Raw genomic sequence first — 22,541 nt, 5'->3', positions numbered from 1 at the left:
TACCCATTACCAACCACCTAACCCACTGTTTATTGAATTAAAGGCTGTAAAATTCGGAGGCTGCACAAATCAAGACAAGTCAAAACGCATCCAAACGTTGTTTAAAATGAGAGAAAAGGTATAAATCATTTGAGCGCAATATGTTTGTAACAAAGGTTCAAGTCTAATGTAAAAATGTTTATTTGTTAAAGGGGACGTGAAAAGGTCAGGGACTCTCTGTGAGTTTCAAAAATGCTGAAAAGAAATGGACAAATATATGTTTTCTTTTAATCCCAACTTGTTCGTGCAATTATTTACGGAGCAAAATAAGTTCCATGCCGAAAGCATGTACGCGTCTGCTCGACAAAACAGTTTCAAACAGAGTCGTAGAAATGCGGTGAAAGTTAAATAATCCGCGACCTTGACATAGTTGCATTGAACTCCCTTCATGTGCTGATTGTAATTGGGATTCTTCCCCGCTTCCTTTCAGCACGAGGTAATTGCGGTGTCTGAGAAGGTGATTGTGCGGCTGGAGGACTTGGTGAAGTGGACGGTACCAGACTTCTCAGGATGGACCCACTGTCTGAAGGCCGAGCCTCTCAAACCCTCGGTGCTCCGGGAGCTGGGGACCAACGGCAGGCGGGAGGCCCTCCACCGCTACCGGGAGAGCACCCTGACCAGCGGACTCAACTTCAAGGATGTCCAGCGCGAGAGGGCACAGCTGGGTGAGCGTCAGCAGAAAAAACCCCAATTTCTTTTTGTCTTTTTTTTGAAGCTTATTTTGCATTTCTTCATTCCAAAAGGTTACTGCAGTGTTTCCAATTCCTCTCCGGGCTGCGTGTGTTGAATGTTTCTGCATTTGAGTCCCGTCTCCGCCATAAATCAGCTTATGTTTATTGTCCTTTGGTTGGTTTAACAAGTGTTGTCTTGACTGGAGTAATTCATCAGTAGTCGTTGGAATTCCTCCCGATATAATGAGCTGAGAATCACGCTAATAGAGGCAGGATAGAGGTAATGGCAGCGTGTTTGCCAACGCATTATCATCCTACAGTATAACAGCTCTTTTCAGAGTGCGACAACAACAATCTCAGCGTTGCAACAACAAAAAAAAAGCACATAATTCAGCTGCTAATGTTTTTAAATAATTGAGTCACATCAAACTGCAGTCTACGGCTCCTCCGACGCCGTCTTATCCATCAGTTCAGATTGTAATTGGCTGTGTATCTCAGGAGCTTTAAGGATCATTGCTGTTCGTGTCTGAATGCTTGTCTGGCGTATTCATCATGTATACGGTGCCATTAAGTGTTGGTGATTGTTTTGATTCCTGCGCCGAGCTCTTTTGGGTCTCTCGTCAGCATTTCCTATGAATCAGGCCCAACATAAAGCTGGATGCCTCTGCGGATGATTCATCCGATGCAAATAGGAAACTCTGGCATTTGAGGCTAATAATCAAAAAGAACATAATGTTCCCCTTGAAGCTGTTTCCCAGTTATTTGCCTCTCTCTCACATGGCTGTGATGTAATGCCTAATACTGATTATAATGGTATAATGTAGCTTAGCAAACATGCTAGAAATACCATCACGTCTTGTCAGATTATGAGTACGTATCCTGCTTATTTAAACCAGGAATGTGGCATTTTAATCCTCAATTAATTCATTTTCAATAATAATTGTATGCCTCAAGCCTTTGTGGAAGTGAAACTGCTATGGGCTTTAAAACATGAGGCTTTTTTTGTTGCAGAAAAGAGTGGTTTATTGATGAGCCCTGTACTGTTTTCTGCTCCTGATCTTCCAGGAAGAGAAGCCGTAGTGTGTTTCTGTGTGATGCTGTAATGCCCTTGATTACTCGATATCGCTTGAATCTCATACACAAAAAGGACAAGAGGATCAATAATGGATGCTTTGTTGTTATTCCAGTAATCAATACATTGTGATTGTGTGTGTGTGTGTGTGTGTGTGTGTGTGTGTGTGTGTGTGTGTGATTGCTTGCTTTCACAAATAGATGTGTCAGACTGCTTCTTAAATGACATTATGTTCCATAGCAAGGCTTTCTATAAATGTGCCGTTTTGTCCAGATTGTATAGATTTATCTGTTGACTGTGTAATAACCGGACGATGACGCTATTGCTACTGGGGGGTTGTGTGTGTGCGCGTGTGTGTGTGCGTGCGTGTGTGTGTGTGTGTGCGTGTGTTGCTAATGAGCAGCGCTGCCGTTAATGACTCCATCAGGCTGTTTCTAAATGCACTTGTCACTCCGATGGGACACTCCGCCAGTGAATCTGCCCACTCAGCAGAACGGGCTCAGACTCTGGCAGGGCACCAGAGACGCACACACATATGCACGTACGCACACACACACACACACACACACACATAGATGGACACATGCACACATGCTACACACTGACAATCAGTGGTGTGCACTCACTTATTCATTTGTTTGTTTGTTCACTACGTCTTTGGCGTGTCGGTTGTTGACAGTCTAACAATATGAGCGATGCAGAGAGTTTGGGCGGGTGTGAGAGATATCACTTATTCTTCAAATGCAAATGCTCGTTACTCTGAGCAAGGGTTTGCATAGAAATATGAAATATGCCACTGCAATGCTGCTGACTACCGGAATGAAATATTCATGCCCCAGCAGCAGATCAGATATAAAAGTACCCCTAAAGCATCTTGTATTCTGTGTAATATTGGCTCATTGACTAAACTGACTTTTTTATTACAGCTATATGCTCATTTTTGCATTGTATTTATAAACAGGAAGGATCGAAGTAGCTGCTCGCTTTTTTTTCACTTGAATGATGTATTTGCTGATTGTTATTCTCGAGCTGATCTGTAACTATGTCAGAGGAATTGGATTGTTCCCCATAACAGGATACTGCAGCAATACCACAAGCTGCACAGAAAAACATTGTGAGCTAAAGAGCAATAAAGTGTGCCATTGTTATCGAGGGAAACCGTTCTCTTTTTTTTTTGGTCTCAATGCGTATCCTAATGTTTCCTGGCGCGCTGCCAATGTGAATTAAGTGCACTGTTACATATCTTTGTCTCACAGTCAATATATGAAGAATATTACCAGACAAATGTGTCTGAAATATCAAAAGGACATTTGTTTTTTTCCCCTGATCTGCATTATGGTTTGATTAGTGAACAAAGCTCCATTCTGTCTTCAGAAATGCATAAAGGGCGAAACCAAAGACGAGCGCACAAAGTAATGTAATTAATTAGAGAAACAAGTGACCTTTGCTGCTGTCCTGCAGCATCGACAGCTGTGACTCGGAAACCTGTGAGGCAGAGAGATGATTGCTATCATAATTCAAAATTCCAGCTTTTGCGAGGCTTTGAAATGTAGTGTGGCTGACCAGGAATATGAAGACCTTGGGAATGATGTCACGTTCCCATACGCCTTTCAAACCAAAATAAAAATAAATTATTCATAACTAAAGCAAACAATGCATCGGTCTCTCCTCGCCGTGATTTAGACCGGCACATTGAGATGAATCTAATGTCTGTGCTGCAGATGATACAGCCTGTAACCAATTAGCTTAGCTTAGCATGCAGACTGTAAATAAGGGGAAACCGCTTGCTCGGCTCTGTCCAATCGAATCTAAAGCTCACAAATTAACATCCTGTTTGTTTAATCTCGACAAAAAAATGTGGTGGTTTATTTCTTGGCTGAGTGCAGTAACTTCTTCCTCTCGTTGCCACTGTGTTGTTGCCACCGAGCCAAGCTAGCAGTTTCCAGTCTTTGTGATAAGCTAACCGACTGCAGCCTCATATTTACCTTACAAACATGCGATGCTGTCATCAAACTGAAATGACAATAGTTGACAAAATGTGGATTGTAGTATGTATAGCTCAATAATATCCAGAAGCTAAACACAGAACAGTCTGTCTCCTTGTGGCCCGCATACAACACAAAGGACATTAATCACATCACAATCACTGTAGTTTCCCACATACAGTGAGCCAAGAGGACAGTAATGACACGTTTCTTTGAGTGCATGGAGAGTGATGTACAGTCCTTACATAATCTGTAATGTGATTCACTTAATCAGGTAAGGCAAACTGTCCACTCAGTTTATCTTGTATGGGGTTGAGCATTAGAGCTTCTTTTTTTACTGTTCAATTCACCAGGGATGACTTGCCAGGGAAGTTTACATTCTGCCCTACTATCTCTCCCCAGAGAACTGGCCTGATTTTTTTATTTTTTTTTTTCACTGCTGCCTGACGAAATTGGTTTCTGCTCGTATACTACGGGGCCGAGCGTCGGAGAGCTGTATCTGCTGATACAGTTTGTTGGCTTTAGCCAGGAGAAACAGAGAGCTGCGGGAGGAAAATAATACAAGAGCAACAACAAAAAAGGGATCGCTCTTGCTCACAAAATAGCTCAATATGGTTTCCTGTCTTGTCTTTCTTCCATTGAAGCCTTTAGTGCAGAAGACAGTGAGCAGATTGTGAGTTGAGATGATGTGGAGGATTATACAAGGTCAAAGATTGTGACTATTGCATTCAAGAAACATAGATGGTGTTCCTGACTCCTGCCCTCACCGAGAGCATCATCTGGAGCCGGTTCATCCCTCAGTGCTGCGAGGATCAGGGCTGTCTGAGGAAACGACCCATGGATCCGTGCAGGCGGAGAAAATATACAGTGTCTCCCCAAAGCAATCCAGCCTCCTCTCGACATTTTAAACTACTTTTGTGCTGCGGCACCTTTTAGAAAAATTAAGTAAACGACGCCACACAATTCCAAAAATATCATTATCGGACTTATTAACATCGGATAGCTGTTGAACTTCCATCGTTTGACCCACACAATCTATACAGAGAATCACAGTGAAGTCTAGGTCTCTTGATGGATTATGTATCCGGGAAAAAAAGTCATCATTTTTCGTAGAATATTCAATTAGTGATGGTAGTCAAGGTAGCAAAGGTCGATTATTCATTTTCAATGAAAGGCATGTTGAATCGTGCAGCTTCTTTATTCTGTGAAAAGCTGTAAACAGTGAGCTTTGATTGATGATTTCTATCCAATATGCCCCTTTCACAGCAGACATTTTGACATGTAGTTAGTTGCAGGGTAAACACAGGTGTAATTGATAAAATGAATTATGGTCCCATTTTATTCAGTGTGTCACGGTGAGCCAACAGGCACAGCAGTGGCCTGGCCCACCTAAACTGAACAGGGCCGTAATGAATGTTTTTAATAACGCCTGTGTTGAACCTGTAAGGACAAGTCAAACTGGCTGCTGAGTCAAATGTGGCATGATGCATTTGAATCCACTTGAGTTGTATGGATAAAATTCATTATGGCATTTACCTTCTATAATCCTCAATTACTGACCTTTATTACTTGCATATTGTATTCTTTAGGCAAAGTACATGGCATTCTTTAGACAGTGAGCAATCATGCAGAATACCAGGAAGCTGAAATCAAAGCAGCTAAATGTAATTTAGCTGCCATCAATGGTATTATTTATAACCGGGGTTTTCCTACATTGGCATGTCAAGATGTCTGATGAAAAAAAAAAAAAAGGCGTATTTCTTTGTGCATTGTATTGTGGAACAATAATGAACATCAACAAAATGCTTAACGTAATTGTGTTCAGTGTGCACACTTGGAACGTACTCTGAATTACTGTGTTGTCTGGAATTGGGACAAGCTAGTACTTTACTTTTTGTGATCAGAGCTAAACGTGCATTGATTGAGCCGGAAAAGGCACAGTGGGCCAGTGAGGCACGGAGCGATATCGCTGCATTTCAAGATTCTTTACAGCCATCGCCCGCTCGGGGATAGTACCACTGTATTTCCCTCTGATGCAACATCTGATCAGTTTGCCCGGCTCGGCACATACACCCGAGTTGATATCCCGACAATATTTCAGTCGGAACATTTCAATTTGATGTAGAGGGTAGATTCTGTTCCTTTTTCAGAGACCGTTGAGAGCGTCACTGCATGTTTATGCAGGCAGGAACTGGTGATAAGGAAACAGACAGATGCTGTCTTCTCATGGTTGATTTGTCTCGGTGACAATACAGAACAATATTTGGGACTTTGAGTCACTATCGCACATGAAAATGTTTTATGTTTCGACTGCAACGTGGGAAGGAGTAAAGCGGTTTTCTTGGAAAAGATAAAGAGAAAGTGTCGTGGTGTTACAAGAGTAATGGTATGTTGTGACTCCGACAGAGTGAGAATGCTTTTGTGAGACACGCCACACTGTATTCCTCCATTCAGAATATGTGGCAGATTGTATCGTTTGCACTTGTTTGCTTTCCGCCCTTCAAACATATTTGCTCCCCCGTCCTGCTGTTTTTTTTTTCTTTTCCCCCCGCAGAACTAATTCTACAAACTGTCCAAAATCCTTTTTTTGAAGTAATTTAATGGAGTGTTTGTATTGATTATATGCCTCGCTCACTCATCCCCACGTTCTCTCCTTCTTTGGTGTGTTTTTATTCCTTCCTTTTTGGTGGTGCTGGGAGGGTTTATGGCAGTATCTTCTTCATTATGCTCAGACCTGTAGGAGAGAGAATCACAAGCTGTTTTTCCTCGCTGATGTGCTCATATCATTAATTCACTTCTGACTGGCCGGAAGCCAGAGAATTCTAAATCTGTAAGCAGTAAATTGTGTGCCGGGGTAGAAAAATCTATTAGATGTTTGAGCATGCCTCGAATTTGAATGGGAGAGAGAGAGAGAGAGAGAGAGAGAGAGAAAGAGAGAGAGAGAGAGAGAGAGAGAGAGAAAACCGACACACTGTGAGAAAAAGAGAGAGAGAGAGAGAGACCACCCTACATCTGAGCCATATCCTGTTATGGCTCGCACCGTTATCAAATTCAGCTTCTTCGGATATCTGTATTCATTAATAATTTGTGTTATTTTATTTCTGGAATGTCACATAATGTGTTTTTTTGACTTGAGTGAGTGAGTGAGGGAGGGAGGGGGGGGGGGGGGTGAAGGCTGATGTGGATGGTTAAACAATGAGAATGGCCTCGGAGGAAATGAAGAGCTCTGTCTCTCCATTAGCGAGGTCTGAAACAACACTTGTGTCTCTCTTCTCTCCATTAGTCAGGTCTGGAACAACAGAGATGCTATTGATGTGACCTCTGCCAGGCATTTAAAAAAGACAGAAAGGGAGTGAGGTTATTTCATAACACACTATCTTGTCTCCTTCAAAGAAAACAAGATATATGTCTTTTTTTTTTTACAATTTTATGATGGAAAACCATAAAATCACATGAATCAGGAGGTTTTTATTCATGTTTTGTATCTCAGGTTGTGTGTTTCTCTTCTTAAATAAATTGCCTGCTAGTTCCAGTTACACTCTGACTCACACTTAAGTGTTACCCAACCAGCAGGCTTACTGAAGAGATTTCTATATTTGTCTTTGTCAAGATGATGCTCATTTCAAGTATTACTGCAGCATTAATATTTCAGCGCCAAACTGTCTTTTCTACACGGCTCGCTGACATGTTATGTTGACATTCTGCCTCATATATGGATGATTCTGTGCTGCTCAGTGGGCCTTCTACACATCACAGATTGTACAATTAATAGCGCTACATATTTTATGAGCATGGCAGTCCATCTGCTTTAGGAATGCATGTAAAACTCTTCTGTCCTGTTGTGTGTTATAAAGGACTTGAATTTCAAATCAATGTTAAGAAAAACATAGAAATGGACGTCACATTGTGTAGTGAGTATGAGCAGCGGTGCAATGTAAATAATTTACTAAATCTCTGTGCAGATGTGAGGTACTTATACTTTACTTGAGTATTTTATCCTACATCTCACTTCTCTTGCACTACTTGTATGTGTCAGTTTAAATCATGTATGTCCATACATGGGATTAAAATCCAGAGATGATGCATCTTTACAGATTAAACAACCCATCCGTGCATAACACAGTGAGAATTTACTCCGCTCAACCGACTACAACAGTAAAATACTACTTATACACTAATGCATCAGTAATCATATTCCATTAATATATAAGTGTCACAGGAACAATGTTGAGGACCGAGTAGGCTTATGAGCACTTTTAATTGTGCTACTTATGATACATTTAGCTAATAATACTTACATACTTTTATTTAAGTGACACTTTTACTTAAACACAGGATCCGAATGCTTTGTCCACCTCTGAATATGAACAGCATGGGCTCAGCTATTTCCGATGAAGGCACATGAACACGGTTCATGTTATTGCATTGTCTCGGACAAGTGAACCTTGAGAGTGGCGATGCATTTCGTTTGATACTGGTTTGCTATTGCCCTTGCCGTGGCTTCATACAGTTGATTGTGAGTGCAAAAGTTCCGTTGCTATCTCTCACAACTTGAATCATGGCTCACTGTTCGAGCTTTGCGGCGATATGATTTATAAGACTGATCTGAGCACATTGATAATAATAACTAGACTTCCACAGCATGTGTGCGTGAGGGAACAAAGTACCCATTTATTTCTACCTTAGCATTACGGTGTTAGAAAAACAATTTCACTCAGACCTGTGCCAAGGTGAAAAATAGCTCTCGCCGCTGATTGCAGACCAGCTTTCTCAACATCCATTTAGTATCTGTTATAATCTGAAAGGCAGCACTGATGCAAGAGGGTCATGTACTGTAGCCAGCTGCACGATATATACTGGAGTACACAGTGTGGAAGATAGACTTCTAGCCTTGTAGGAATAACATAGTGTTCATTTCACAGCACAGAGGTAATGCATTTTTCCTGCATTCAAAGGTAATTGCAATGGGAGGCTTTGATAGATTCCAGACCTTGTGTGTGTGTGTGTGTGTGTGTGTGTGTGTGTGTGTGTGTGTGTGTGTGTGTGTGAAACATACTTGCTTGGATACATAACTGCTCTTAATGTTTTTAATAGGCCAAAGAAATACAAATGACGTCATTTGTATTTACAAAATATCTTTGTGCAGATGGTGTAATATATTTGGGTTTCTTTGATATATTGGCTGCCAGAGAAGTTGGAAGGAGTGCCTTGGCTGCAGACAATAGATCATTGATGCCTCTCTATCCTCTTTTTCAACCTGTCAGTCCATTTCCTTGTTATGTACTGGCCCGAGGAGCACTTGGCAAAATGAGAGGCATTCAGCCAGTCTTGTTTTTCCCCCTGATTTTCCCCTCAGCCATAACTCAGGAAAGCTGTTGTTTCATCAGACATGTCGGAGGATAATATCTACAGTTAACATTAGCAGAGTCACAGAATCCCAACGTATGTAGTATTGGTGCAACCTTTATTGATCTTGCTAGTGCTAATTATTTAATGTGCGCAATTGAAGATACCGCAAGATACACAAACCTGATATTGAGGTGTTTGGCTTTCAGGACGAGCAATGGTGCATTTGTAGCTTCATCACTACGACTGGCAGGATTTCAAAACAATAGAAACCTTTGCCAAATCATTTCTTTATTCATTTTGTTGTGACTCTGTGTCTCTTCTCACTGCGTTATCACACTGTATACAATACAATAAAAAAAGACTCATATTGGACTTTTCTTCTTACGATAAAAACCACAGCAATATTACAGAGAGAAATAAAAAATATGGAGTGACCGGTCAACATGAAGTTGTTATCGGAGCAAGTAGATATTCCCCATTGAAGTTCTTATCTTCCCATGTGAGATATGAGACAAGCAGCTACAAACACAGTATGTGCTGTGCTCCACTGATTGCAGCTCTGTTGGTAAAGCGGAGGTTTGCCACATCAGAAGTCGTGTTCGTTAATCTGGAATGAATACGTTTAAAGCCAAGCTGGTCGCAGTTTATCAGAAATTACCTGCTTGTTTAGCCAGATACTGTGTGTTTCACATGAGTAACACAGCAGCCTTGTGAAAACAGTTTGTGCAGGAGCGAGCTGGGGAACTTCAGACTGAGATCATTAGGGGTTGTGGAGAGAAAACAATTGTTAGCGGTTGTTTTCTTTTTTGTGGTGCTGTTAGAATGTGTAATCACAACTAAGTGCCGGGAGAATTTCCCGCAGTGTGCATTTCTGGGACTTGCTTTTGTATCTTCCGTACGGTTTATATCAATGACAGCTCATAAACAAGAAATCTGAACAGATGGCGCTGGTTTTTAATGACATATTGCTATCTGTAAAGTCTCTCTCTGAGCCACAGACTAAAACGTCTCCCCTTGGGGAGTGCACCGCTCTAGTTGTTATCATCCGCCGCTAATGTCACTCTTTTCTTTGTCACATTGTCAAGTCCTCCAGCTAAATAAATGCAATGTAGATTGAGTATTGTGCTGGATGTAATTATTGAAAAGGGTTCCAGTTGACTTAACTCTATGGGCTGTTTATTTAAAGCCCTCCTCCTCTGTACAGATCTGATGATAGAGAGAGAGAAGGAGAAAGAGAGCTTCTTATATAATGACAGGAATTCACAATGGAACCAATGACAACCCCCCCAACAAACAACCCCCCCTACTCTTCCTCATTACAGTTTTACTATTGGGAAACTTGCCTGTCTCAAATAGCCTCTAGTATTATTCCCTTTCCCCCGCCTGCTCTTTTTGTTCTTCATTCTTTTACTGAAAACATATTAAATCATGTTTCCTTTTTACACAGTATACACCCTGAGAAATAAGTCTGAGTAGATAATGAGAGGCCCTTCTTTGAGGAAATACACACAGCAACTTTGATCTAGAATGGCATGTAATTCCTTGCCTGACCCAATTCCCAATCTCTTGATAAGATGTTTTTTTTTCTCTCTCTCTCTCTCCCTCTCTCTCTCCCTCCTTTGCTCTAACCTTCCCGTAGAACTCTCTCAAATGGGAACTTGCTGTCCCATTAAAGATACATTTAAAGCCAAACATGTCATCCATTTCATTCTGCGGGAGGAGGAGGAGGAGGAGGAGGAGATGTGTGGTTGGAAACGCCGTCCGCTACAGGCGGAAACTCTCCACGAATCCCTCTCTCTCCCCGTCGGTGACAACCTCCGAGATCTCTGATCACAGCTGCGCAATTGAGTTTGTGTCGGACAGAGCTGCGTGACAAATGAAAGTGGCCGTCATAGTAGATAGAGTATCATCACCTGGGTGTAAAAGCTTTTAAGCTCGCTTGAGGAGAGCGAAAGAGACACGGAGAAGGGTTGCTCTTGTTGGTGTATAAGGCAGCTGTATTGCCGCAACCAAAGATAGTTGATTAAATTTGCTCCCTGTGGTATTTGCACATTTCGGGTTCTTGCAGAGCAGCTTGTTTTTACTTTCAGAATTGACTGCGCCATAAGTGGATTGACCCCCAAAACCCAGCAGTAGTCTTTCATTAGTCAGGATGCAGCCGGGGACCAGACAGCGAACAGTGTTTAGGGTCAATCCATCACGACACAAAAGGGGATCAACATGGTCGCAAACTCGTCGTCCTCATCTTCAAGGGACAATGTTGCGCCCCGACCTCGTCGCAATGGCCTTTTTATTTTTAAACTCCTCTTCCTCGCGACTCGGATAATTCAGGAGGGGGGGGGGGCAAAAACACCGTGCGTAACTTCATCCCCGGCTCAAAAGCGTGGCCCTTGTGGAGCTTTTCGTGATCGCTCATTTGTTGCGAGGCCCCCGTTGTTGTTTTTTTTTCTTCTCCCCGATAGTCAAAAGAACCAATTTGGATTTGTTTTTTGTTTTTTTTTGGACAAGGAGCCCCTCTGAATAATTCCTTCATGTATTACAGGACCTATTAAATGCAAACTTTTCAATCTGGCAATCAATAAGGCAGGCAGCTTTCCCTGGCCCCGTGCCAGACACATTAGGGCTGCGAGCGATGGTTGCTAGGGAGCTGAGCCTGCTCAGGGGAAAGAATGTTTAATGTAATAGAATCACATAAATCAACTGGAGGAAAGTGCTCGTGTTGTTTCTTCTCTTCTCTCCTCTCTGTTTAACTGAAAACATTTAATATGGGTGTGTGTTTTTTGAAAATCTAGTACAGCCATTCCCCCCCCCCACCACTCCCCTCCTCTTCTCTTCTGTCAACCACAAGAACATCTGGGATGGCATTAAGCTGAGGGAAGTTGAATTTTCTCAGTGTTTATGTGTGTACACTTCCTATGAGTGTCGGTGTGCGCGTAGTGTCTCGCGCACGCTTGTTTTTCTACACACGGCTGTGTGTTCTCAATCCCCCGTGTCTCACACTTGAATAAATTGAGGTGAGAATTATCCAAATGTTTCTTCTTCTTTATTCTTTTTTTTCTTTGTCACAGGCCACTGCCCCACCCTGCTGAAATGAATGGGGCACTTTAGTGCTTTACTATAATTAAGAACAGGAGCCAGCATGCATGGAGGGCTCTCTTTCTCTCTCTCTCTCTCTCTCTCTCTCTCTCTCTCTCTCTCTCTCTCTCTCTCTCTCTCTTTCTATGTATCACTCCCTGTGAGTGTTACCCTCCCTCCCTCTGCCCTCTGTACAGTTTCAGCAGAACATTTCCTCTGGGTGTTAGTGCCCTTTCGTGGGAATATGATTATCTTAGAAGAATTAGTGCACAGTCGTGGCCTGTGTACGAAACTCTCTTAAAGTCATACTCCGTAACCGCTGTGTCTGATAAACGCGGAATCTTTTTAATATTAGATGCAAAAAATAAATGTTCCGGTAGATGTGATCAGCTCGAATTTTTTGACAGATACAATTGATTTACCTTCATATGAACTTCTCAAAGTCGCCCTGCAGCATAAAAACTAATCCACTCTCCCTCTATTTGGAAGCTCATATTTTCACAGAACTACGAGGGCGCTGGTGTCGCATACTTCTGCTCCTGCGTCTGTCACTTAAACGGTTACGCTCTCAATAAACAACACACCAGAGTCAGGACAGCCAGAGTTGTGTGCTCAAAAGTGAAATATGTTAAAGTTGAATGTTTGGACCGAGTTTACAAATTGACAGCAAGGAAGAGGATTATCCTGCTGGGAGGTTTCCACGGAGAGTTGATTCATTTCCACTCTAAGAGCTTCTCAGGGGAATATATTGTAACCATGTGTTAGCAAACAGTTGCATCTTGACACATTCGTCACGTAGCAGCAATGGCATTCATTCGGTGTTGTGTTTCTGGCCACCTGGGAAATGTGATTTCTATACTCACTCCTCTTTTTTGATCTGGTTTGGTCTCCAGCAAACCCTGAGAAAAAAACAAACATCTGTCTCTGAAGCTGCTAACCAGCTAGCCTCTGACTGGTTCTGTCTGCTTGATGGTGCTGAGCAGGTGATGAACAGCGGAGTTGTGGACTGTAAAAGCAAAACAATAACCCGAAAGATAAGGAAACAGTTGGTTAATAATCCATTTGATTCATTGTTATTAGACTCTGGAGACATCGATAAGTGCAGCTAGCTATATGCTGCGTGATAATAAGATTTTATTGGGGGAAAATCACATAAATTATGACACTATCATGATATTAATTTCAGCCCTATCGCCCCATTTGATCCCTGAAAGACGTATTTGAGGTATCCCATCATCAAGTGTGTCTGTTTGTGTCTGAGAGCACAGCTTGCAGCTGATATGATGAGCAGGGGAAAGGCGAGTCAGTGTCTGTGACTGATGGGATGTTGATGACGGACGGCCTCATGAGTCATTTGCAAACACAGTATGTTATTCAATACAGATCCATTAAATCCATCTGAAACATTATTCCGACTCCTCTCCCCTTTGAGCAAAATATAGGCTAAGTGTCCGTGACACACTGTGTGATCGCTCTGCTTTGTCTTGCACCAATACAGCGATTTATTGACGCCGCGTCGGCCGCATGATGAATGGGATCGTGTTTACAGCACAAACTAGCTCGCAATTAGCGAAATGTTCCAGCACATTTTGTTGTATCCAAAATGTAGTAGTCATTCACAGATTGAACAAGCGGTGAATCATGCAAATTCAATGAGTTTCTTTCATTGTTTTCGTTTTAATTCCCTCTACAAGTACGCCACCCTCACCCCCCCCCCCCCCCCCCACACTCCTCCCCACACACACACCCCCACGCACCATTTCCATTTCGGTGTCACTGACAGATGCTGTTCCCTCTTTATTTGGTCAGGTTTCAACAACATGAAACCAATAGCCAGATCGGGCGCCTGCTGCTGCTTATATGGACCCCTCTCAGTGTCGTGTCCCCTCATTGACAAGTGGGAGAGAGAGAATGTGGATGAATCAGAGATGTGTTATATATTATGAGAATGAGCTAAATGGAAACAGGGCAACCTCCGAGATCAATACAGAGCAGAGAGCCTGCAGAACGGAGCGAGAATACCAAACAAGATTTCTCCTCTCGACATTTCCCACTTTCTTTCTCTCGCCTCCCTCTTATCTTCCACCAATGTGTTACTTCATTCTTTTTTTTTTTTTTTAGCTTTTAACTTTTAGCTTTGGTGTTCAAAAAAAAAGCAACAACAAAAAAAACAACCACATCAAATATGAAAGTGACATTATTGGCTGTGGGTTACATGCCTTGCCATTTCTCGCCAACCCCACAAAAGCTGCAGGGGGATCCAGTAAATTCCTTGGCCGAGCAGATAATGTGGAAATGTTGACAACAGCAAATTTCATCCGAGTGAGTGATTTAAGAACTACAGCGGGTGACAGCGAGCATGAGAGTAATGGTTTTCAGCTTTTTCCTGCTCGTCTGTGACAAGAGAAATGGGCATACTTGCCTGAAAGATCTTGTCAGAGCTTGTGGGCAGTTTGAATATTTTTAAGCTTGGTTGAATGTAAATGACACAGTTTACATGAGTCACATTTGGGTTTTTAATTAGCCAGCGCAGATCTGCTTTTAACTGTCAGCAGCCCTCATATTAAGACAACGCTCGGTCCTGACTTGCAAAGCCGCTGTAGAAATCCTCCAATAAAAGCAGAGGAGCTCAGAGATGCAGCAGTGGATTGCCCTTTTTTTTTTTTAGTTTTGCTGGATTGGAATTCAATGATATCAATGATGTTTCATCTGACATCGCAATAGCTATTCATCCTGCAGAGCAGCTGCTTCAACCACAACTAATGAGTTTCATGTCGTATGCACATTTCTGAAAATCTGATTATAATGAGTAATTTATCATGCTTGTTATGGAAGAGAATCATTTGCTTTCCTTGAGAGTAATTACACAACATATCCTTTAATTCTTTCTGGTGTAATGCAGCGTCAGAGCTTCTGCTGCTGCCTCTCTCCTCGTATTCGGCGAGGCTGCAGGACTTTAGTGTTTTTCTTTTAAGGACGAGTTGGCTCACTGGAATGTTTCCCTCTCAAATATCTAATTCATCCTGCGTTGTTAGATATGTTTTTGTCATATTTATGAGTCAAAGAGTGTGACATCGAAACCAACACATTTTTTTGGGGATGTATTCTCCTCAATATTGTTTCATTCAGAGCTATTCCGTTGATTCATTTTGCGACAACAATTGTTTAATTTACTCCATGAAATATCACGAAATAGTATGAAATGAACCTCAGAATGTTGAGCCCAAAGTGAATTTGCCTGCTTTGTCTGGCAAAAAAGTAAAATATTCAGTTGAGGATATTCAATTACGAGAAAAGCAACAAATCCTCCCGTTTGAGAAGCTGCAGACAGATGCTTATAAATGGAATGTTTGCTTAATAAATCCTCAAGAAGTCCGTCAGTAAGCTATTGTTTCAGCGCTTGTTTCATGGCATGCCAGCGGAACCAGAAAATCACCTTGCAAAGATTAAAAAAAATGCTTTTATTAAAAAAAGCATTTGCGAGTTATTGATTTGGGTGATTTGGAAATACAATGATCTGTTCAAAGGAAATTTCGTTTCCAAGAAAGGAGGGCCGTCGGCTGCTGAAAGCATCTAATTCATTAGTGTTTTGAGAGGAAGACAGACAGGAAGCAGACACAGGATTTCATTTCATCATATTTTGCTTTAAAAAGTTGCTGTCTGGCAGATGGTTCTCAATTTTCCTTGGTTCCTCAAATGCATCAAAGCAGAAACATTTATTATAGCATTTATTCTCTGTGATGTATTACCAAATGTATTATTAGCAACATTTAAGTCTTTGCAAGTCAATTTTGTGTTTTGTGAATACAAAACAATGGTTCCCTGGAAGACAGTAAATCAATACAATCAAATCTAGCAGAATGCTCTTTGACTTTTTTTTCTTTCTCTGCAGTGCAGTTGTTTTATTTCACGTCTTCAAAGATGAGTAAAAACAAGGCATGAAAACAAAAGCTCTGCAGTGTAACTACTCATTTTGTTCTCTGTTAGTGCTTTGCTCTCCATCTCTGCTTGTAAAGTTTTTAAATTAAAAGAGGTGCTGGAAGAAGAATATTGCCACACCTGAGTGACAGATGTTTGGATGCTTTTGTTTCTGTAAAAATCAACAGATATAGATTTCTCTGTGTTCATTTCCCTCTCATTTGTGTGGCATCTGTCGTATCCCCTGGGCCGTGATTCATACCAAAGCACAATCCCTACAAAAGGCACATCAGTAACGTACTGTATTGATTCGCTGTAGCTTCTTCAATGCCACATTTGGTCAAAAGCGCTAGTATGTTTCTATGAATAAACGAAGAAAGTGTTGCCATGAAAAGCTTCGATGCAACTGACTGATGAGATTTTCAAGGTGTTGCAAAACCACAAATGAGTTACGCAAACTGTGCCTTCCGTATAATTGTCTTCTTTACATCAGGGGGGTGGACGGCTTAAATATCTAGCAGAAACATACAATCATTGGTCCTGACCCATTGCACTCATGACTGCATTCTTGCTTTCATCGTGGAATGCCTGAGTCCGAACTTGTTTGTTTTTTGTTTCAATAAATGGACTCTTGATTGCATTTTAACTTGCGTACAAAACTAGTTCAGTCATGCGTCTTTATTCTTGGGAATTTTAGTAAGATCAGCCTCATATCCTGTCATCTGAAGACATTGTGAAACTAATTCATGCCTTTGTCACTTCCTGATAACGTTGTTGTTCTACACTTTTTTTTTTTTAAGTAACTCAGTCATCCTTGGCATGTCTACAGTCGTGTATGCAAATATCCCTCCTGCTTGTGTTTCATTCAATCAGTAGAATATAATTGATTTTTAAAATGACATACATGTAAGGCCCTGGCACGGCATGGAAGAGCAACCTACATTGTGTAGCTGGAGCCTTTAGAGTAGGAGAAGCGAGCTGAAGACGCAACAACAGGAGACGCAATAACAACAAGACAATCAAAAAGAGACAGAAACCATTATTAAACAAAATGTGCGTCCCTTTAATGCTCGTACAGAGCATGTATTGTACAGTATAGTACAAAATAATGTATTTAACCGTGAGTATACTTTATATCAGTTTGCTGTTTGCCGTGTATTGTATTATCGTCTTGAGTGCTGCACTGACCGAGTGGTTATAACGTCAGCTGTCCTGCAGAGCAGTTATGACCCTGACACTATTGTAGTTTATGAGGTCAGGAGCTTTACAACGCGTTCTGAAAATAATCTGCCACGCCACAGCTGTTTGATCGACGCGCTGAAACGAGACGTCCGGCAGACAGACAGAGAAAATAGATCCTGAGAGACGGAGAAATAAATTGCATAATGTTCTCAGTGTCGAGAAGCTCTCCAGTGATGCGGCCGCAGCCCCGACCAATTAGAAACCTTACGTAAAGATAAGGACGCCCTTTATTTCCAAAGGTCAGCTGTGAGAACAAAAGGGTTTTTTAAAGTGTATATATTATCAATGTACATCACACGCACTAACGCACGCACGCACCACACACACACACACACACACACACACCGACATGCATACCTTTAGTCTTCGTACTGTTATTAATGCCCCGCGGCTCGCTCTCCAAATTGAATGTAATCAAGTGAAATGCTGCGAGGGTCCTCGGGAGAAAGAGCAGGTCTGACGGTGACCGCTTACAATAAAATCCCTGACATTTTGAAACAAGGCTTGCTCTACCTCTGAGCTGTAATTGCGTACGACAACGACTGGCACAATCTTTGATGAATGTGTGTCTGCGGTGTGTAATATGCAAGCGCGTGTATGCAGGAATACGTGTTGTGTTTGTACATCTGTGGGCTTAGTGGCAGCCACCTCCGCATGTGTGTGTGTGTGTGCGCGTGTTGGATGAATGGTTTTAATAATTTCTTTTGAAGTGGTCGTCATATTGGAGAACAGTGGAACTAATTACGCTGATTGTCGGGAATGCAGCTGCTGTTAATATGAATGGTGTCCTTCCTGCCCGGTTTATGCTGCACATTTTAGCCTCCAGCTTGATACAACAACACCAAAGAGGGAAATATCTTTTTTTTTTTTGTTTGCCTGTTTGTGTACCTGTTTTTGAGTGTCAATGGGGAAAAGCTCGCTAGTTAGCCACCCCTGAAATATTAACTTACTAGCAGAAATTCCCATGAATGTCAAGCCAAGGGCTTTGTGAAAGCAGGCAGGACAGTGAATAATTAATGTCGAAATTGTGTTTCAAACTGCCTGACTCTGCTTCATCAACTGTTTGAACTGTGTAGTCGGCTTTGTAAGCCAGAAAAATATTAGCGCGCTACAACAGTCTCTGTGAGCAAATGAGTCGACAAAAAGGGACATTGACTGCAGCTTAAGGGAACAATGCAAATGCATCATTTGCCTATGTGTTGTGTTGTGATTTGGCCAATTTCCAGTCATTGTGCAGTACTTTATTGGGTTGAATCACCTCGGCTAAGGTCCTGTGTCATTTTATTATCATGTAATCACTATAGTAGATGATAAGAAACAACTCGCCTCTGAGAGCTTTGGACCGGAGACACCATATTTTACCATATTGTATTTTGTGTAAAGACACCTCACATTTATGTATAGTATATTGGAGCGCAAACAATGAGTACGTTGATGATCAATTATTCGACAAAGTAGTTGACAGATTAATTGATTCTTAAAATAGCCATATGTTGCAGGCACATTTTATATAATTTAAAATGGCTCTGTGTGCATGAGGCTACGCGTTGTGTTATTTCCCTTCCGTGTTTATGGGGAGTAAAGTTAATCCTGTTTTATGGCAAGAGTGTTAAACATTATGCAGGCAAGAGTAATGAGATTTAGTTTTAACATAGAGCTCCTGAAAAGTAACACAAGGGAAACACTGTGCCTAATATCATCTTTAACAATTGGAAAATGTCTCTTCTAAACTTTAGAATTGGCTCATTAAAGTGTTTAATCCTTTATTAAAGTGTCTTATTTACCCAGTTCATCTTCTGCTGGGTACAACATAATAATTAAGCACGTAGTACGTTTTAGATTATTACATTTGAATTACTGTGTGGGTTGTAGAAGATGTTCTTTTAAAATGAATTAATGCATTTTGAATCTGCATCAGTAGCATGTGGCCTTGACAACTAACTCTAATTGATATAATATCCAACTATAGACAACATCGAGAAGATAGTGTAACAGAAGGAAAATCAAGAGGCTCCATTTATTAACATGTATAGTCTGCTGGTTCTCTTTTTGTAATGGAAGCTGTATAGTAGTATAATGCCAGGCTAAATGTCTAGAACATATATTGTTAATAAATACAAAGCAGACAGTCTTGGTATTTCATGCTAAAGATGTCTCCAGACTCACATCTTGCCGTGAAGACACACACAGACTCACAAGGTGAAAATTATTCCTGCGTCACTGTCACAGCTGGTGAAAAACATTCACGAGCACCGAGTTGAGTCCTGCAAATGCATTTGCTAGGTTTTGCTGGTGGTTTAATATTAACAGTTTTATTTGTCTATCAGCATCTCTTACTGGTTTTTATTGCAGCTTATGACGTAATTCCTGCCGAGACGTTTCTTTGCAGGCTAGTTGTCAGTCACAGGTGATAATGCCTCAGTCGCTCTTACATACTGTTAGTGGAATATTAATTACACACCCACATCAGAAACAACACACCCAACGTGGTGTTAATGTTTGGCTATAATGGGAGGTTTCGCTACCACTTAAGTAAAACAGTGAGCCTTGTTATAAACCAACTGTGCCAGATTATTGTTATTATTACACTAGAGGCCATAGATCTTAAAGCAAAATGGAAAGCTGTAATTATTGAGACAAACTTGCCAATCAAAACATCATGCATCAAGAGCTTTTTTGTATTATTTCTTTTGTCACTTCATCAGCATGTCGTGCATTTCAAACATGCGGTCCAACAACACTAACTATTTGAACAGTTCACATGAGAGGGTGTCATGCCAGTTAGGTGAAGTGTAATTATTAACACGTAGAAAAGGGAGTGAAACTTTTTTTGAAGTCACAGCGATGCAGCAACTGTCGGGCATGTTGCTTCCTGAATGTGATGCACTTCCTGAAACAGGTGGAGAGATCCTCGTGATGAGACAACCTAGCAAGAAAGGTTAATTTATGTTGTATGGGAACTGTTTAAAGTCAGGGTAATGCTTGGTACTGGGCAAAGCAGCATTTAGCAAAGATGTATTGCTTCCCAGCAATTATTGAAAATTCCCGAAAACATTTCTTTTGGCATCCCTCAAAGCAATAAGTTCATGAAAAGTTTCTCCGTTGTTGGATTTTTAAAAAAAAAATCACATTTACCTTTTTGAGATTTATGTGGTACTTAGTAAAAGTGACAGTGAAAAAAAAATACTTAGCTTAAAATCTCAAACATTACAGGCAACCTAGCATTTTAAGGCCAATAGTGAGGAGTGAAAAGGATAATGTTCACAGCACACTGGCAGTAGATGTGCCAGAATATAATAGTAGCCAAAGAATGATCTATGAGAGAAAATAAAGTCATAAAATCTGAAGAGAAATAATAGAGTGAAGGTGTCATGTAAAAGGAAAAGCTGCCATTCTCTACAAATCTTACAGGAGCACTTATAAAATCGTTTAAAAAAAAAGTTCCCCTGCAAAGATTTCCTTCATCTAACGTTCATGTGTGTGTGTGTGTTTTGTGTCTTTTTCAGGCCAGGAGGAGGATGGGCGGAAGGTTTTGGTCCTCAGTTACCCCCAGTATTGCCGGTTCCGCTCGGTTCTGGCGCGGCTCAGAGAGCAGCCGTCCTCTCTGCTCATCGACCACACGGTGCTAGCGCTGGGCGGCATCGCGGCGCTGGGCGGCAGCACGAGGATCCTGTACTGCCGCGACACCTTTGAACATCCGGCGCTGCTGCAGAACGAGAGCATCTGTGACGAGTTCGGTGAGTTTGGCGGCTGGCGATTGTGATTGTGGCCTTTTGATAGATATCATATTCAATCATCTGCAAGGCCAACTGTCGCTGTTTATGGCATTTGGAGTGTTGCACATTGAGCCCATGAAACATCAAACTACTCTTGTCCTGGGCACTAGACATAAGCACGCACTTAAAACTCATTCTCACAGAATGGTTCAATCTCAAACTTTCAATTATGTCATTTTGGTCTGCTTTTTGTGTAAAATGGACGCTGTTTACGCTTCTTGGGCCAAGCGATTTGACAGAAGAAAATGTGCGTGAGCCCGTTTGAAATTCAAATTTGTGTAATGGCTGGCTGTCAAAACGAAGACCATCAAAGGGCAAAGAAAACTACCGTTCAAGTTTCAAAGCCCAACGCAGTACAGTTGCTGTCCTGTGATAAACATGCAAACAACAAACAGCATTTCAAGAGCTGAGAGAAACAGCCCTGTTCACAGTTTTCTGGCCTCACAGGATTTAGGAAGTAAATGGCACAAAAAAAGTTGTATCAATCCTTGTGTGGCTCCAGAAGGAGAAGGAGTGCAAAATCAGATAAATTGCTTTAGGTGGAGTCAGCATCAGTTATGTGTACAACATGGACTACAAGTTTGAAAATGAAAAACACCTGGCGGGTGTGGAATTAGAAAGAAGTGAGCTCAACGGGCCTCTGTAGCCCGATACTCACCTCTGCCTGCAGCTAGCATATTGCTGCTACATTAGCCGCTACTGTCGCATAACAAAACACCAACAGAGCTGTTTGTGGTCAACTTGCTTTGTGGGTAATGTCGGCGTAGGGGGATGTGAATACTATATCTGGTTGTGCTGTATCAATTGTTACCCTTTTGTTTTTGGGTCTGTTGTGAGTCAGTGCTAGAGGGGAGCAGAGCTAAATCGGCGCTGGATTCTTTAAAATGGTGGAATTTAGCTTAAGAATTACAGAGATTTTCCTATTTCATAAAGGAACACTTAATCCAAGAGCGATGAACATAAATTGGTGTTCCTATCTTATCGTTTATTACTCTCTGTGAGGACATCCGTGCTTAATTTTTGGATTTGTGTGTGGTAGATCATAAGTTTATGTGCTGTGGTTTTATTTCACTGGTCTCGCTTCTCTCTTCTATTTGTCCTTTTTGTTTTTTCATAGATCAAATGAATGAACGCCATCTTTACTGAACCGTCTTTCTCATGTTTATTGTAGTTGATAATGACTAAATTACATATTAGAATATGACTGATCATCATCTGCTCTCAATATGTTCTTCATTTTTCTTCATGTTTATGAACACAAGTGACCACCATTCCAAACACCCTCACTAGTCACACCTAAGAAAAACATTTTGTGGTTCCAGTGAGGAATTTTGAAGTGCTTGAACATGTCTATTGGCCTTTCTCTGTGCTTTCCCCACAGCTCATGAATCCACACATTTTATTAACCCCGAGC

General features: G+C 41.3%; 1 protein-coding gene across 1 annotated transcript in view; it reads left to right on the top strand.

Annotated features, from left to right (window-relative positions):
- arid5b (AT-rich interaction domain 5B) overlaps positions 1 to 22,541 on the top strand; it is a 70,288-nt gene that overhangs the window by 10,312 nt on the left and 37,435 nt on the right. The window contains exons 3-4 of the mRNA XM_068568727.1: positions 470 to 704; positions 20,858 to 21,088. Of these exons, the coding sequence (XP_068424828.1) occupies positions 470 to 704; positions 20,858 to 21,088 (466 nt within the window). The remainder of the gene's footprint in view (positions 1 to 469; positions 705 to 20,857; positions 21,089 to 22,541) is intronic.

The sequence above is a fragment of the Clinocottus analis genome, unplaced genomic scaffold (genome assembly GCF_023055335.1).
Source record: "Clinocottus analis isolate CAN_PGR_092001 unplaced genomic scaffold, fCliAna1.0.p SCAF_8, whole genome shotgun sequence".
NCBI classification, from domain to species: domain Eukaryota; kingdom Metazoa; phylum Chordata; class Actinopteri; order Perciformes; family Cottidae; genus Clinocottus; species Clinocottus analis.
This window is presented reverse-complemented; position numbering and strand designations above follow the sequence as displayed.